The sequence below is a fragment of the Dipodomys spectabilis genome, unplaced genomic scaffold (assembly GCF_019054845.1).
Source record: "Dipodomys spectabilis isolate Male_0828 unplaced genomic scaffold, ASM1905484v1 ptg000480l, whole genome shotgun sequence".
In the NCBI taxonomy this organism is placed as follows: Eukaryota; Metazoa; Chordata; class Mammalia; order Rodentia; family Heteromyidae; genus Dipodomys; species Dipodomys spectabilis.
The window spans coordinates 416,807-433,388 of record NW_024871157.1 but is presented as its reverse complement, the minus strand read 5'-3'; the positions used below and the strand labels follow the sequence as shown (position 1 = coordinate 433,388).

At 66.7% G+C, this 16,582-nt stretch overlaps 1 protein-coding gene across 3 annotated transcripts in view; it reads right to left on the bottom strand.

Annotated features, from left to right (window-relative positions):
* Positions 1-16,582, bottom strand: part of Ncor2 (nuclear receptor corepressor 2) — a 99,611-nt gene that overhangs the window by 21,521 nt on the left and 61,508 nt on the right. For 2 of the 3 annotated variants that reach the window (XM_042668992.1, XM_042668994.1), the window contains exons 15-21: positions 15,281-15,420; positions 14,146-14,318; positions 12,949-13,011; positions 7,209-7,351; positions 2,951-3,098; positions 2,554-2,604; positions 63-702 (exon numbers count right to left, since the gene is read on the bottom strand). In XM_042668992.1, coding sequence (XP_042524926.1) covers positions 63-702; positions 2,554-2,604; positions 2,951-3,098; positions 7,209-7,351; positions 12,949-13,011; positions 14,146-14,318; positions 15,281-15,420 — 1,358 coding nt within the window. The remainder of the gene's footprint in view (positions 1-62; positions 703-2,553; positions 2,605-2,950; positions 3,099-7,208; positions 7,352-12,948; positions 13,012-14,145; positions 14,319-15,280; positions 15,421-16,582) is intronic. The other variant, XM_042668993.1, reaches the window with a different exon arrangement.

Sequence of the window (16,582 nt, the reverse complement as noted above, 5' to 3'; positions counted from 1 at the left end):
TCCCAGCAAGCGCCCTGTGCGCAGGGGGGGGACGGGCCTGGACCCGCCGCGGCTGCCCCCACCTGCTCTTGTCGCCTCCCTCGGGCTCATCCGCCTCGTCTGCGCTGCAGGTGGCGCTGGAGTCGCTGTCCTGGGGGGCGCCCAGGCCCTTGGCCAAGGCGGCCTTGCTGCCTGCAGCCTCCTTCTCCACCTTCACTGGTCCCTCGGGGCGGGGTTCAGGGGCCTCGGCACCTGCACCCCGGTCCGGGCCAGAGCCCTGGGCCTCCGCTGCCTCGGCCTCCGCTGCCTCGGCCTCCTCGGCCTGGGCCTCCTCCTTGCACTCGCTCTTGATGCTCCTGCCAGGACCCTCGGTGGCCTCCGGTTCCTCCGCCTTCCCCATGTCCGGTGCAAGCTCCTCGGCCACAGGAGGCTTCCGGTCCTCAGCCTCATCCACCAGGGAGGCCCCGGTGGCCTCGGCTTCCTCCTCCTTGGGAACCACGAGCGGGGCACGGGGCGGTGACGCGGGGGCTGTGGAGCCGCTGGCCTCGGGGGCGGGGGCCGGCCCTGCGGGGGCCGTAGCCTCCTCCGGTGCTGGGGCCGGAAGCTCTGGGACCGGGGCCCCATCGGCACCCTGGGGCTTGGGTCCATGCTGCCCCACATCCTTGGGGGCCTCGGCGTGTGGGGAGGGGACACTCTCCGTGTCCGAGCTGTGGTTGACCGCAGCTGTGAGGGGCGAGCAGAGCGGAGCTTGAGCCACTCAGTGTCTCCACCACAGCCAGCCACCGCGCGCCCAGTGCCAGAGCCCGGGGCCACCGAGCCAGCCCACCTCCTTCCACCCAGCCCAGAGCCGGCAGGGTACTGACAGCGGACAGATGACCTGAGAGGCCCTCCCATGACCACCCCCACCAGGCAGCCGTGTGCACCTGTGCCACTGCACCCCCCGTCCCCCACCCTGCCCACCCCCCACCAGGCAGCCATGAGCACCTGTGCCACTGCACCCCCCCGTCCCCCGCCCTGCCCACCCCCCACCAGGCAGCCATGTGCACCTGTGCCACTGCACCCCCCTGCCCACCCCCCACCAGGCACCATGTGCACCTGTGCCACTGCACCCCCCTCCCGCCCCCACCAGGCAGCCATGTGCACCTGTGCCACTGCACCCCCCCAACCCCCGCCCTGCCCGCCCCCCACCAGGCAGCCATGTGCACCTGTGCCACTGCACACCCCCTGCCCCTGCCCTGCCCACCCCCCACCAGGCAGCCATGAGCACCTGTGCCACTGCACCCCCCTGCCCTGCCCACCCCCCACCAGGCAGCCATGTGCACCTGTGCCACTGCACACCCCCTGCCCCCGCCCTGCCCGCCCCCCACCAGGCAGCCATGTGCACCTGTGCCACTGCACCCCCTGCCCAACCCCACCAGGCAGCCATGTGCACCTGTGCCACTGCACACCCCCTGCCCTGCCCACCCCCACCAGGCAGCCATGTGCACCTGTGCCACTGCACACCCCCTGCCCAACCCCACCAGGCAGCCATGTGCACCTGTGCCACTGCACACCCCCTGCCCTGCCCACCCCCACCAGGCAGCCATGTGCACCTGTGCCACTGCACTCCCCCAACCCCCGCCCTGCCCACCCCCACCAGGCAGCCATGTGCACCTGTGCCACTGCACACCCCCTGCCCAACCCCACCAGGCAGCCATGTGCACCTGTGCCACTGCACACCCCCTGCCCTGCCCACCCCCACCAGGCAGCCATGTGCACCTGTGCCACTGCACCCCCCCAACCCCCGCCCTGCCCACCCCCACCAGGCAGCCATGTGCACCTGTGCCACTGCACACCCCCTGCCCTGCCCTGCCCACCCCCACCAGGCAGCCATGTGCACCTGTGCCACTGCACCCCCTGCCCACCCCCCACCAGGCAGCCATGTGTACCTGTGCCACTGCACCCCCCTCCCGCCCTGCCCGCCCCCACCAGGCAGCCATGAGCACCTGTGCCACTGCACCCCCCCAACCCCCCACCAGGCAGCCATGTGCACCTGTGCCACTGCACCCCCTGCCCAACCCCACCAGGCAGCCATGTGCACCTGTGCCACTGCACACCCCCTGCCCTGCCCACCCCCACCAGGCAGCCATGTGCACCTGTGCCACTGCACCCCCCTGCCCACCCCCCACCAGGCAGCCATGTGCACCTGTGCCACTGCACCCCACCGTCCCCCGCCCTGCCCACCCCCCACCAGGCAGCCATGTGCACCTGTGCCACTGCACCCCCCCGTCCCCCGCCCTGCCCACCCCCACCAGGCAGCCATGTGCACCTGTGCCACTGCACCCCCCCAACCCCCCACCAGGCAGCCATGTGCACCTGTGCCACTGCACACCCCCTGCCCTGCCCTGCCCACCCCCCACCAGGCAGCCATGTGCACCTGTGCCACTGCACCCCCTGCCCACCCCCCCACCAGGCAGCCATGTGTACCTGTGCCACTGCACCCCCCTCCCGCCCTGCCCGCCCCCACCAGGCAGCCGTGTGCACCTGTGCCACTGCACCCCCCCTGCCCGCCCCCCACCAGGCAGCCATGTGTACCTGTGCCACTGCACTCCCCCCGGGCCGCCTCGCTCCCCGAGGCTGGTAAGGCTAGAAGAAAATAAGAGAGGAATGAGAAGGCAGGGTGGCAGCAGGAGTGGGGCGGGCAGCAGGTAGGCGTGGCCATCGGAGGGGCGGGGCTGCTGAAACTTCCCACGGCGCCCTGGCCTGTGCGGTTCTCCCCAGCCCACCCCAGTCCCTCGTCTCTGCCGCAGCAGCGCAGACGCTGGGACAGCAGAGCTGTGGCAGAGGCGGGAGTGACATGCAGGGGGTCAGCCTCTGCTCCGATGGGGAGGGCCTGGCATCCGGCGCCGGGGTCGGGGGGCCTGTCTAGGGGTCCCAGGTGTCCCCAGGTGCAGGGAGGGCCACATGACGCCCCCTCCCCCACTGGCCTCACCCTCCGCCTCCTCGGCCATCTCCTCCTCATTCCCACTGGCGCCCGAGGCCTCCATCTCCTCGTCCTCCGTGGCGGGCGGGAAGGCCGCCTCCTCGTTGGCTGTGGCCGGGGTCTTCTTCTTCTTCCGGCGTGCGTTCCTCTCCTTCTCCTGGGGCACAGGATGGGGTCAGGGCCAGGCCAGCCCATGCCGGAAGCCCAGCCACAGCTGCGAGTATCACCTGGCTCGGGCCACGGTACCCAACCTGCCAGGGCTATTTTTACCAGGGCCTTTCTCCCCTTGTCCCAGAAACACCAGGCGGGACGCTGCACCACGTGCTGGCCAGGCCACCCCGGACATCTCACCCACTCCTGGCGCCCAGAGGACTGGCAGATGCGGAAGCCGGGTGTCGAGGGGTGTGCTGTGTGCCAGGCCCCCCCTCACCAAGCACAATCTGCCCTGAAGACGTGGGAGGAGTTGGCAGGGGGCAGAGGCGTCAACTAGAGGCCAAGAAAGCATGGGGGGTCGGGGGGTTCAGCATGACAGCCAGGAAGTGACATCTGGAGCCGGTGCCGGCAGCTCCCGCCTCTCATCCTAGCTACTCAAGAGGCTGAGATCTGAGAATCAAGGTTCAAAGCCAGCCTGGGCAGGAAAGTCCCCAAGACTCAAGTGGTAGAGCTGAGGGACAGTGCCCAGGCCAAGTTCGAACCCCATGACTGACCAAAAAAAAAAAAAGGACATTTGGGCCCAGATCTGAATGGAGCAGGAACTGGCTAGACAAGGCTGTATGTTTGTGTATGTGCACGTACGTGTGTATTATACACAAAGGCTCTGTAGTATAAGATGTGAATGTTAACGGGACAGAAAGAATCCTGTCCATATACACTGGAACCCAGGGCCCTGCCCGCCCCAGTTCCCACACCTGCCCGTTCCCTGTCTTGTCTATGCTGAGCCAGCAAGCAGCTGAACCCCCCTAGTGGCCCCCCCCCACTTGAGCATGGGCGAGCAGGGCTGAATGGTGGGGGGCAGAGGGAGCGATGGGACAGGGTGGGAGCCATGCAGAGCCCGGGGGTCTGATGGGCCCTGGCGAGGCTGCTCTACAGTGTCAGTGACCCAGAGCACTTTGTGCCCCTGGGACCCACGGGACCCGTGGAGACATGAGTTCATGGAAAAGGCCGGTGTGGAGGGGCGGGACCGTGACTGGCATCCGAGAAACAGCAGAGGCAGAGGGTATGGGGGGCGGGGGGATGCAGGGGCACATCTGCGGGCCAAGGTGGGCCTCCAGGGGTGCTGGGGGCAAGCCGGGCTCCAGCCTGCACTCGGGGACACGGGCGACGGTGCTGGGCACCCGGGCTGTGGCTGTCTATCACAGGGAAGGCCTGCCGGCCCACCTGTCCCGGAAGCCGGTGTGTGTCACCGTCAGGAGGGGGAACGGGGGCCTGGGCACGGCCACCTCTTCCTCATTAGTCAGCTTCATCAGCAACGCTAGCCAGAGGCCACAGCCCACCGACAAGAGTCTGCAGACCTGCCACAGGGCTCGTCTGTCACCATGGTATTCCATGGTCTGGCTCCAGACCTGAGCGCCTCCCAGGGAGGGCATGGGCTGGGGTGCGCGGAGGGGCTGGAAGCTGTGCAGTGCGCAGCCAGGCCCCCCCAATGCCCCTCTTCCCTGTCCTTAGAGGCGGTCTGGCCAAGCCCCGCCCAGGCAGTGGGGGACAAGGGAACATGAGCTGGGAACAGCCCATGGCCCTCCTTTTGGGGGGGGTGGTGTCTGGGAGGCTCTGCGCCCCTCAGAGGGTTTACGTGGGTGACACCCAGAGCCCACTCTCTCCACGCGGGGCCAGGGTCTGGGAACGAGGGGGGGGGAGCAGGGGGGGAGACACACCAGCCTGCTCTCCCTCATCTGTGTAACTCCAACGCAAATCCAGATAGCTGACCCCTACCACATGCCTCGCGGGCCAGGCCTTCCCAGGGGGTCACTGACCTCCGTGGCAGCTCCGCACCGCCGTGCCTGCCACGTCTCCAGGGTCCCCCCACATGGAGAAAGGTTCCAGTCCCCCATCAGGGCCGCCCTGGTCCAGCCCCGGCCCCGTCCACCTCTCCAGGTTACCCAGAATGCCTGGCACAGGGCCTTTGCACTCTGCCCTTCTCTCAGACGGCCTCGGGACTCGTTGCCTCTGTGCTGGGTGCGGTGGGCCTTCCCAGACGTCCCCCGACGTCCCTGTCCACACCGGCTCATCACCGCCCACAGCACCGAGGGCTCTGTGAGCCCGGCCGCGACTTCACGTCCCTCTCACCACAGCTTGCCCTCCCCTGCGCCTGCCTGCCTGCCCCAAGGTCTTCAGCTCAGAGGCTATGACACGTGCCCACGACCACGCAGGCTGGGAGTCAAGCAGCCTGATCGGAAGGCAGGCCAGGTTCAAGCACTCCCCAGCCAGGTGGAAGCTGGCTTCCTCATGAGAAAAGCACAACCTTCAGCCACACGCAGGGGGAGGGAGACCTCGGGCGGACACGGGTGCCAAGCATTACGTAACTAGACACACTCGCCGCACCCCCTGCTTCCTGCTGACGTCCCCAGGTCTCCGTTGGCCAGGCCTGGGGTAAGCGAGAGGGGACAGCACACGGTAGTCTGCCCCCTCCTCCCTGCACAGGGGCCTGGCTGGGGGTGCTGGCCAGGGCAGGAGGCCAGCTGGCACACACGCTACCAGGACACCCGGCCTCCGTGGAGCCCAGCTCCCGGGGCCCTCCTTGCTCAGTGCTCCGAGGCTCGGCACCAGTCCCATACCTCGGGGCTGTGTGCCGCCTGGCTGCTGGTCCCCGGGTCTCCCACGCGTGCCTACAGCGGGAGGCCTTCCTGACCAGAGTCACTCTGCAGACACTGCTGCTCCTTCCGCCTCCAGCCCTGGCCGCTCCCCAGAGCTCCACTCCCCAGCTGGAGGCGCCCAGGGCGCACTCTGCAGCACCCAGGAACAGGCCTGGCCCGTCCGCTTCGCCGCACCAGGGCAGCAGGGCTGGGTGCCCTGCCCCCCCCCCCCCCCCGCAACATTGCCGGGCTAGGGTGAGCAGTGCTCAGCTAGAGTGAGCTGCGCCTCCCGCACCACGTGGCTCTTCAGGCCGGGGGCTGCCAACAGGATGCCTGGTGCTTTGTAGAGAACACCCAGAAGAGCCCCAAAGGAGTGGTGCTACCATCGTCCCTACTCCACAGGTGGGGAAACTGAGGACTGGGGGTGGAGGTGGGAGACAGCCTGTAAAGCGCAGAGCCCTCATCATGGCCGGGACCCCGCACAGAGAGGAATCTGTGACAGAGGGTGGGCGGGGTGCTGAACCCCAGGCAGTGTCAACCCCATGGGCCAAGTGGAGCGCTGGCGGCACACGCCTGTCATCCCAGCGACTCAGCAGGCTGAGAGCTGAGGATCGCGGTTCAAAGCCAGCATGGGCAGGAAAGCCCTGTGAGGCTCTGATCTCCAGTGAACCACCAGAAAACCAGAAGTGGTAGAGCTCTCATGTTGAAGCTGAAGAGCTGAGGGACAGTGCCTAGGCCCAGAGTTCAAGACCCAAGACCGACCAAACCTACAATAAGACAATAAACCCACAGCCTGGACCGTGACCCATCCCCGCCCCGCTGGCCGGCGTCCTGGCCCCTCCTCTCCACCCCAAGGAAAGGCGGGCAGCGGCAGGCTCGTGCCTACAGTGACCAGCTAGAGGAAGAGGCTGGGAGGACTCGGCTGTGCTGACCCGTCCTCTCTTGTGGGGTATGGCTGGCCGAGCCCCCCTCCCGGGGCCTCACAGGCACCCCCACCCCACACAGCAGTCTCTCCAGGCAGTAAGGCTCTGCTCAATCCCCAGGTGCCCTCAGGCTGGAGCCCCCACAAATGTGGCCGGTGTCAGGCTCAGCCTCTCCGGGCTTCAGCTGACTGCATCTCTTTTCCAGAACAAGCTGCACAACTTTAAACCCAGCCTGAGGCCACCCAGGGAGCCACGAGGGCCTGGGCCTCTGCAAGGACACAGGCAGCCTGGTGTCACCCCGGGGTGCCTTACACACCTGCTGTCATGATGTATGTGCATGGGCCCTGCGACTGCTAGGACGGCGGGGTGGGGGGGGCTCCCCACAAGCCTCCTTCCCCCCACCTCCTTCCCAACCATGCTGTCTGGGAAGTAGGAAGACAGGCTCGGCTGGGAGTCCAGCAGCCGCCCCTCTTCCCTCCTCCAGGAGGGCTCATCCCTTCTCTCCTCCTCCTGTGCTGGCTGGGTGACCAGGCCCAGGGCCAGGCGGTGGCTCACCATCTTCAGCCGGTGCTGCTGCAGGATCCCATCCAGGTTCTGCCGCTTCTTGTAGTTAAAGTAGAAGTTCTTACACTGGGACACAGTCTTGGAGCCCACCATGCGTGCGATGGCCGACCAGTTCCGGCCATGTTCCAGGAGACCTGAGGGGCAGAGGGCAGTGAGGGGCGCCAGCCTGTCCATCCCGCTCGGCTCCACACGGCTCAGTGGGGTGGACCCCGCCTTCCCCGCGTGGGGCGCGGAGCCTGGCTGTCCTGACCCCAGAGCCGGCCAAGCGCAGGTGAAGTGCCCTGGGGCGCGGGAGGGGGGAGAAGGGGGGTGGAAGTCAGGCCAGGAGAGAGCCAGGTTCCAGGGGACACTGCCAAGACCCCCCCCCATCCCTTCAGATCTGCACCAGACTCACAGGTCCTGTGGCGGGGCCCTCTGCCAGGGTTCCCAACCTCGGGGTGCAGGCAGGAGCCCCCACCCACCTTGTTCAGGCTAGAGCTGCACAACACATTATGTCCTGAGGCCTTGAACCCCAGAATCAACAGAACCCCCAGGAGGCCCAGGCGGGGCAGCCACTGGCAGGAGGGCAGGTGGTGGGTCCCCGGTGTGGGAAGCTGGGCTAGACTAACAGTTCCTGTAAGCTATGCTTTAGGCCATTTTCCTAAATCAAAATCTGCAAGGAGCTGTGGGCGGGCCATATTTGTCTTTTCTCAGCCATTCAATCACTGAAGAGCCACCTTTTCTCATTCATTCACTCACTCAAGAGCCACCTTCTCTCATTCATTTGAGGTGTGGCCCACTACCCACAAAGCCCGGCAGACAGCCCAGAGGCAGAGGCCCTCAGGGTGTGCAAACCCTTCCCTTCCACTGCAGCCAAAGTCCCACCCAGGACATCAAAGCGACTGCCGCTTGCCAAGGGGGGGGTGCGGGGAGAAGGGGAGAAAGGGGACACCTGTCGCCAGCTAGAGCCCCAGGAACCCCAGGAGTCACAGGAGCCACGTGGCTCCACCCAGCTCCAGGGTTCCTCAAGGGCAGGGGGGAGGGGACGGAGCACAGCTCGGCCTCCTGACCTTTCCCGCCGCCTGCGCCAGCAGCAGCAGCTGCCACATCCAGAGCGGGCGGATGGGGACGCGCGTTTATTTATATTTCCCAGCCCGGGCCAAACGTCAGGCCGGAGGGAGCTCGCCGGGACCGCGGAGGGGCTCCCACGGGGACCCGCGGAGGGGCTCCCACAGGGACTGCTGGGGCTGGGGGGCAACCGTTCCAAACTGAATAAACAAATGAGGAGCTGCCTGGGAATGAGCTGTGGGGCACCTGAGGGAGGGGAAGAGAAGGGGCCCCCCATCTTCCCAGGGCACCTGAGGAAGGGCACGGCACGGGGCAGGGCAGGGCAGGTAGGAAGCCAGGACACATGGTCCTGTTTCCTGTCTGCCAGGCGGGGGGTGGGGGGTGGAGGGGGTCTCCTCCGGGTTAGATCTGGGAGGCCCCGAGGCTAGGGCGCCGGGTGCCGGGCAGAAGGGAAACACGGCCTCTGGTCCCTGGAGGCAGCCCTTCTTCTGGGGAGTCCCGCTCCTGCAGGCCCCTCACCCGCCCACAGCCCGGCCCCTGGGGGTCACTCACATCCTCTCATGGGTGGTTCCCCCTCGGACAAGTTTTCTGGAAACATCCGGCGGGGCTGTGAGGCGGCGGGGCACGGGGAGCGGGGAGGAGGTGCCGGCTCCTGGCTGGCGTCTGCTGGCTTGCAGGCAGCGCAGCTCAGCTCACATCCCGTCCACCCAGGGAGGGGGAGGAGGGAGGAGGGAGGAGGGCAGGCGGAGGCTGCTCTGCGCCTGCCTGCGGTGGCCACCTCTGACGCGTACCCCAGCTGCCGCGGGGCGGGGCGGAGGGGGCGGGGAGGGGCGGGGCGGAGGGGCGGGGCGGGGCGAGGTGCCCTTCCCCGCAGGGCAGGAGGCCGCCAGCTGCGGGTGCCCCTGTGCCAGGCGTCACCAGGGTGCTTGGTGCCCACGGCTCCTCCGGGCACCACTGTGCCCCGGGGGTCAACGAGGGGTGGCTGCCAGGAGCCTTGAACCCTCAAGTCTGCCTCAGGCACACAGGGCTGTGGCTTGGCGGGCAGCCTCGGCCAGGGCCGAGTGTCACCTCCAGACGGGGCTGGCGGGAGGCCGCGGGCTGTGGCTCGGGCCCAGGGCCCAGCTTCGGGAGGGCAGGCCAGCTGGCCCTGGTTCCCTACCCAGCCTTGACCACAAGACTCACACCCCGCGGGGCAGCCCGGGAGCCGCCTGGACGCCCCTCTACAGGAGTACCAAGGCAAGCATGGACGTGGGGCTGGGAACCAGGCCACCTTGGCCTATGACCCCCTCCCCCCACTCTAGCCCCCCCCCCACACCTGCACTCAGCTCAGGGCTGTACTTTGAGCCAGCCACATCTGGGCCTGGCTGACTTCTGGGGTGCTAGGATCACTGACCGCTCAGCCCTCTGACCCCTGGCCTCTCTGTCTTGCCCTAGGAAGTCTCCAGAGCTGCCCAGGGCTCAGATCCTCCCCAGAGCTGGGTCCGTGGGGAACAGAGGGCACTGCAGACCTAGGAGGGAGACCGGTCTGGGCAGGCAGAGCAGGCTACGCACCTGCCCAGCTCCCTGCTGCTGCCCCATGCAGCCACAGAGGCCGCCTCCACACAGAAGCCTTCCTGGGCCTCCCGCAGTGCCCAGCCCCTGGGCACACGTTTCCCACACTTGCTCTGTGCGCGCATGCCAGTGTGCAGGGGAGGCGCAGCCCCTGCCACAGTTTGGGGCTCCGCAGGGAGACAGGGCCTCAGGGCTTGCCCCAGGCCTTCTCACCCAAGGCAGGCTGGACAAGGCGGCCGGCCGGATGCCGCCTCTGCCAAGGGGCAGCCCTCAGCCCCACCTCTTTTCACAGAGAAAGCTATCTGCACACCAAACCTTGAACCCAGAGCACCTCCAGGGGAGAAATGGGTTTCTGAAGCCCCAGGGTCTCAGGGTGGCAGCCGTGCCAGGCACCTGCTGCATGCCTGCCCCGCAGGCCCTCGGGCCTCCCCTCTGCCTGCCGAGGCCCACCCGTGCCTCTCCAACCTCAGCAGAGCACTCCGCCCCAGGGGCGCTCACCAAGCTGGCAGCCATCCTGCTGATGGAGGGCCGGGCTGTGCGCTGCCTCCAGCGCCCGCCCTCCCCCCTGCCTGCCCACCCACCACCCCCAAACCCCGTCCAGGTGGCTCCTGAGCAGTCAGGCTGGCCTGGCTCGGCGGGGGCAGCAGGCACCTGGGGGCCTTCGCCCCTTTGAGGGACACAGACCGCTCTCCAGGAACTGAACCCACCACTCTGCCCTGCAAGCCAGACAAGTCTGGAGCTCAGCGTGGCTGCCTCGGTCCTGGTCTGGACGGACGGGGGCACTGGGCTTTGCTAGAGGAGGGGCAGCCAGGAGACCAGCCCCTCCAGCCGAGCAGGGACCGGGAACTCAAGGCCGGAGTACTGGCCGATCCTCCCTCCCTCCCTTCCTCCCCCTCTCCCTGCAGGGCACTTGGCGGGACAGCAGCTAGCTAGCTCCCTGGGGCTGTCCAATTCCTGGGGACGCTCGGTCTCCAGCCAGTGTGAGCTCTCGGGGACAACGGGCCCTGGGACCAAGGAGCAAGAAGGGTCTGGTGAGGACAGGTGGCCACGTGAGGACCCAGGTTGCCAGCAACAAGGGCCCCAGGGCACGGGCTGCCATGCTAGGCTGGGCAGCAGCACCCGCTCCCGAGGCCTCTGCAGAGGCCCACGCTCTGACTTTGAAATTCTGGTCTCCGGGAGGCAATCTGAGTAGTCTCCTACGGCCTGTGTCAGCCACGACAAATTCCCACTACACAGACACAGTAACCAAGGCCCAGAGAGGGCGGATGAGCTGCCTGAAGGCACGGAGCCAGGAGGCGTCCTGGCCGACGCTCTCTCCGGCTGCGGCTTGGTGCCAGGGAGAGCGCGCCAGAGCTCCGGAGGCCGGAGGAGCACGCCTGACACGGCCACAGCCGCCCTGGGCTTCTGGGTGCCAGAGAGTGGGCTCTAGAATATTCCTAGCCTCTCACTTCCCACTGGCTGTGGAGAGGGAGCGGGTCTGCGCACCTGCCTCCCGCCCCCGCCAGGCGCACAGCTGTCAGCAGCCACCCCGCACCGTAATTGTCCAGATTGCTGTAATTCACGGCAGACGAACGCACGGCACTCCTGGCATTATTAGAAATGTCACCGAGGAGCCGGGGCCGACTCCCTGGCTGTCACTCGCGGCCAACTGCGTGGGCAGGAAGCAGCCAGGCTTGAGACAGCGCAGCCAGGAGCGGCCCGCCCCCTCTGCCCAGCCCGGACGGGGAGAGGGCAGCGGGCGGCCTGCGGGGACAGCAGGCCCCAGGCCCTTGTGTGTGGATGGAACCCCATTTAAACAGACAGGGACGGGCACGGGCTCTGCACCACAGCCAAGCCCACCACCGCCATGACCTGCCAAGCCCAAGGGGTTAGAGGGGGGAGGAGCCCCCCAGGAGCAGCCCCGCCCGCCATCCGCTGAGACAGAGCCCATTAGAGCCTGCCAAGGCCTGGCGGGCCCAGGGGGCTGGGGAGTGCCCGTTAATGGCTTAGGAGTCCTGTTTGGAGTGCTAGAAGGTTCTGGAACTAGAAGCTGAGAGAGTTGCGCAACACTATGGACGTATTTAAGGCTGCTGGATTATTCACTTTTCCATGGCGAACACGGCATGTCGTGCATGCTTAAGAAGCAAGATTAGAGAAAACCGCGTCTGTTTCCAGAGCCCCGTTCACACCGGCCTCTGAGGGCACAAACGGCAGAGCGGATGTGGGGGCGGGGGGATAGCGCCCACACTGCACCCAGCCCCTCCTTGCCCCTGGAAGGCAGCCAGGCGGAGGGCAGGGGTCGTGCAGGGGTCTGGGGCTATTCCCGTGAGCAGCACTCCCGCCAGGCCCATGGTAACCCCAATGAACGCAGCCGGAACTGGGGTTTCACACCACATGCGCCTCCACCGGTGACAAGCTGGCGCTTTGCACCCGAGCCAAGGAGAGACAAAGGGCAGGGAGTGAGGACGGGGAGCATGGGCCTGCAGTGGGCTGCCCGCCCTGCCACGGGACCCCACAGCTCCCAGGCGGAGGAGAGCTGCCCAGCCTGGCATCCTTGCGCCCCTCACACCGCCCGGACGCCATCCGCTTTCACAGATACCACGAGGCCCAGAGAGGGGTCGCCACACTGAGCCTCGAAGTCCCAGCTGTGCGGGCTCCGGAGAACAGCCCAAGGCTCCCAGGAATCACGCGGGGTGCACACCAGGCCCACACCAACTGCCAGCCCACCCACCACGCTGGTGCCCACAAGATCACCTGGAAGCCGAGAACAGCTTCTGTTCACACCAGCACCTGCTGGCCACTCGCTGGGCCTGTGGGCCCCGACCCGCCAGACCGGAACCCGCGTGTGCGCATGCTCCATGCACAAGAGCTCCACAGGCACAGAGCCCCAAAGCCAGGGAGGCCCCGCTCTGCCCCCCCCCCCCCCCCGCAACACATCCAGATCTGCCACCTCGCGTGGTCACACACCTGCCCTGGCCCAGCCCAGGCAGCCCGGGGTCTGGGGCCACAGCCTGGCCTTATGAGGGTGGAACCGAGGCTCCAAGGAGGTACGACCTCCACCACCCCGGCCCCCCCACCCCCAGCTGGGGGAAGAGCCTGCAAACCCCTCTGACGCCACCCCCATACCAGGGAACGCGGGGACCGCACACCTTACCTTTCTTGGCCGTCTCCATCTCCTCCTCCGTCCAGCGAGAGCTCTCGTTCATCTCGATGCAGGCTGGGAGGGAAGGCAGGCCGTTGGCCAGGCTGTATCTGGGACCAATGCCCCTCCACGCAGCGGTGCGGGTCTTCTGGCCCCTTCACGGGCCCCCTCCCCGGCAGGTGGGCAGGGCAGCCACGGCTGACCACATGCCCACAATGGGCTTCGCAGGGGTCAAGGCTGCATGGGTCTACGTGTCTACTTCCCAGCCCATCGTCCAGTCAAGGCTGGGGCCTGACATGGAAGGGTCCCTCCACCGCCCCAGGGCAGCCCGGAGGACCTGCATGGGGCTTGGGACTGAGTTCAAATCCCGACTACACCTGGGACTCAAAGGAGACTGTGTTTGTCCTCTGGGCCTCCAGCAGCCTATCTATAAAGTGGATCTACACTGCTCTTCCTGCAGAGGGGACTGCGCACACTGCTGCCCCCGGTGGCCACACTGGGAGACTGCTGCTCCAGTCCCCCTACTGTTCCCTTGGAGGGAAGGATGGCCAGCTCCTGGCAGGAGAAACCCAGGCCTGTGAGGGTGAGGGTAGAAGTCTAGACAGCCGCCTAAGGAGGGGCAGCCGCTACCTGGTCCACAAGCAGCCAGACCAATGATGTAATAGAAACAAAACAGTGCCAGGTGCCAATGTCTCACGCCCGTCATCCCAGCTACTCAAGAGGCTGAGATCTGAGGATCATGGTTTAAAGCCAGCCCAGGCAGGAAAGTCCCTGAGACTCTTGTTCCAATTAATTACACAAAAGAAAAAAACAGAAGTGGAGCTGCGGGTCAAGTGCAAAGCACTAGCCTTGAGCAAAAAAAGCTCAGGAACAGTGCTTGGGCCCTGAGTTCGAGTTCCAAGAATAGCAAAACAATAATAATAAAAGTAATAAAATTAAGAAAGATAGAACAGGTTGGCTCAGCGTGGCTGCCAGAGCTCCAGCTGCGGTGCTGGTCCCTTATGCTCTTCCCCAACTGATTCCCCTCCGTGTGCTGCTAGGGATACTGAGGCACAGACGGGGAAGGAACTGCAAACTCCACAGCCGACCCGGGGTTCTGAACTCCGACTGCTACAACCAGGCTGCAGCTGCCGCAGTTCACTGGGATCTCGGCGCGTTTCTGTGCGGTGCCCGGGGCCTGCGCCCGCGGCTCCCGCTCTGGGGCCTCACCCAGCTCGGCACTCTGCTGGGGGGTGGCGGCCTCCTCGTGGCTGGCCTCGCTGGCCATGGAGCGGGTGATGCGGCCCTTGCGCCGGCCCTGGCTGTTGGCGGTCTTGCGGCCCTTGGCGGCCACGGCCTCCTTCTCATCATTGTCCTCCCCGGAGGTGTCATCAGCCTTCTCCCTGAGGGTGAGGGACACGCGGAGGGGGTCAGCGGGGTGCGTGCTGCTGCAGGAGGAGGGCTCTGCGGGCGCCCAACGCCATCTCATGTCTGGAGGGAGGGGGGCCACTGATGCTTCTAGGCTCCTGGAAGGGAACAGCCATGTGCTGTGTGGCCAATTTCATCCTCTACGCTGGAAGTGTTCTCCTGCGCAGAGCTCCGCACCTCGGGCCTGCGGCCCTGGCTGCGTCTGTGCACCGCCTCAGCTACGCGCCTGGAGCTTTGCGTCCGGGGCTGCGGGCACGGCTGCCCGCAGAGGCCAGGGTCTCTGGGCTACAGGGTTGCGGAGTCGCTCGGGGTCCGCTCCCGCCCGCCCAAGCAGCCCGGCCCAGGCGAGGGGCACAGGCTGGGCGCAGAGCGGAGCAGAGGCTTCTGGGGCGGGCAGGCGGGCGGCTCAGGAGATTTATGGCCTCTGCTGCCCATTCATCTTCCTGAAAGGCCCTGGCTGGAGCCAGGAGAAGAGGCAGCTGCGCTCCTGGGCCCATCACAGGTACCTGCGCTCCCCCCTTCTCCCCCTCAGCTGGCCGCCTGCGCTCCCCCCTCCTCCCCCCTCCAGCCTCTGGCAGGCGGGGCCCAGGGCCAGGCCTTGATCTGCAGGGGCTGCGCTGACGCTGACACACACAATTCTGCAGGTGGGCGCGCAGCTGGCGTCTCCCGCGCCTGCGACCTCTCGAGGGGGCGGCAGGCAGAGTTCCAAAGCTGCTGCCTGTTTTATCAGCTCCAGAGCCTGGCTCAGGCACAGAGGAGCTATCGGTCTCCCAGTCTCGGGAGGGCGGGGGGGACTTCCAAGAGGAGGGGCCCACAGAGGCACAGGAGGGCTGCCTAGCGGGGCCAGGTGACCACCGGGCAGCAGCCTTACTAAGTGCTCTCCCTGTGGCGGGGGAGGGGCGTGCGTGATGCCTGACGCCGGCAGCGCCTTACTTACTTGCTTAGCTCTTCCTTGTCATGGCCGTCCACCTCAGGCTTGTCCTCCTCCTTCTCGGCCTCCTTCTCCTTCTCCTTCTCCTCCTCCTGGCCCGTCCTGGCCATCTGCTGCTGCTGCTGCTGCTGCTGCTGCTGCTGCTGCTGGGGGCGGGGAAGCAGGTGAGCAGGTGGGCGTGTGAAGTCACACCGGGCACTACCCCCGAAGGGAGGGAGGGAGCTGCTACTGGCCGGAAGAGCGGGCAGCCGGATGCCTGGACGCTGCATGGCCTGGGGAGGCCAGAGCCAGTTCCCTGGGTTCAAATCTTGCCTCCTCGGGGTGGCCGTGTGCCGACTTCCTCAGGTTGATAATGGGGAATCTGGGGTGCTAGGGTGTCTGGCGGGGCTGGCCACCGTAGCCGGAGAACCTCACCGAGTGGGTGTTCAAGTGGGGTACAGGGACCCATGGCGGTTCACGCGAGAGCTAAGTGCTGGGGGTCATGGGGGTCAGGGTAGGGGGCTTGGCCTCCAGGCCATAAAGGAGGAAGTGGGGAGCCCAGTTCCCCAGGCCTGAGGGAAGACCACAGCCAGGTCAGCGGCCCCTCAGGGTCCTGCCCCGGGCTGGGTCCCCATCCTGCTGCCCGTCCCACGGGGCAGGTCCAGAGGCAGCCCGGCGGCCCAGGGCAGGAGGCGGCGCATGCACGCACGCACGCACGCACGGCTAGCTTTCCTGGTGCCTGGGGCCCTCCCTTGCCCCCCACGAGGGCAGGACTTCCCTGACACCCCAGGGGCCAGCACATGAGGCTCAGACTGGGACAGACACCTCAGGAGTGCTGGGGGGGGGGGGCTGGGAAGGTGGCTTGCCTTGCATGCATGAGGCCCTGGGTTCCATTCCTCAGCACCACATACACAGAAAAAGCCAGAAGTGGCGCTGTGGGCTCAAGTGGTAGAGTGCTCGCCTTGAGCCAAAGCAGCTCAGGGACGGAGCCCAGGCCCTGAGTTCAAGCCCCAGGACTGGCCAAAAAAAAAGGAGTGCTGGGGGCGCGGCTGGAGAGTGGCCCGGGCTGCGGCACTGAGGAGAGCAGCCCCTCCCCACGCAGCGAGCACCGGGCCGCCCAGACAGCACTGGGACTCAGAATGCGGGCCTGACCTGTGCGGCAACTGTGGGCTTTTGAGCCCCCAGCTCTAGCAAACCAACAACCACCAGATCCTAGGGACTTCGGTCCCTGCACCGGGGAGGCAGCGCTCCTGGGGAGGCAGCGCTCCTGGGGAGGCAGCGCTCCTGGGGAGGCAGTGCTCCTGGGGAGGCAGTGCTGCAGCCCTCAGT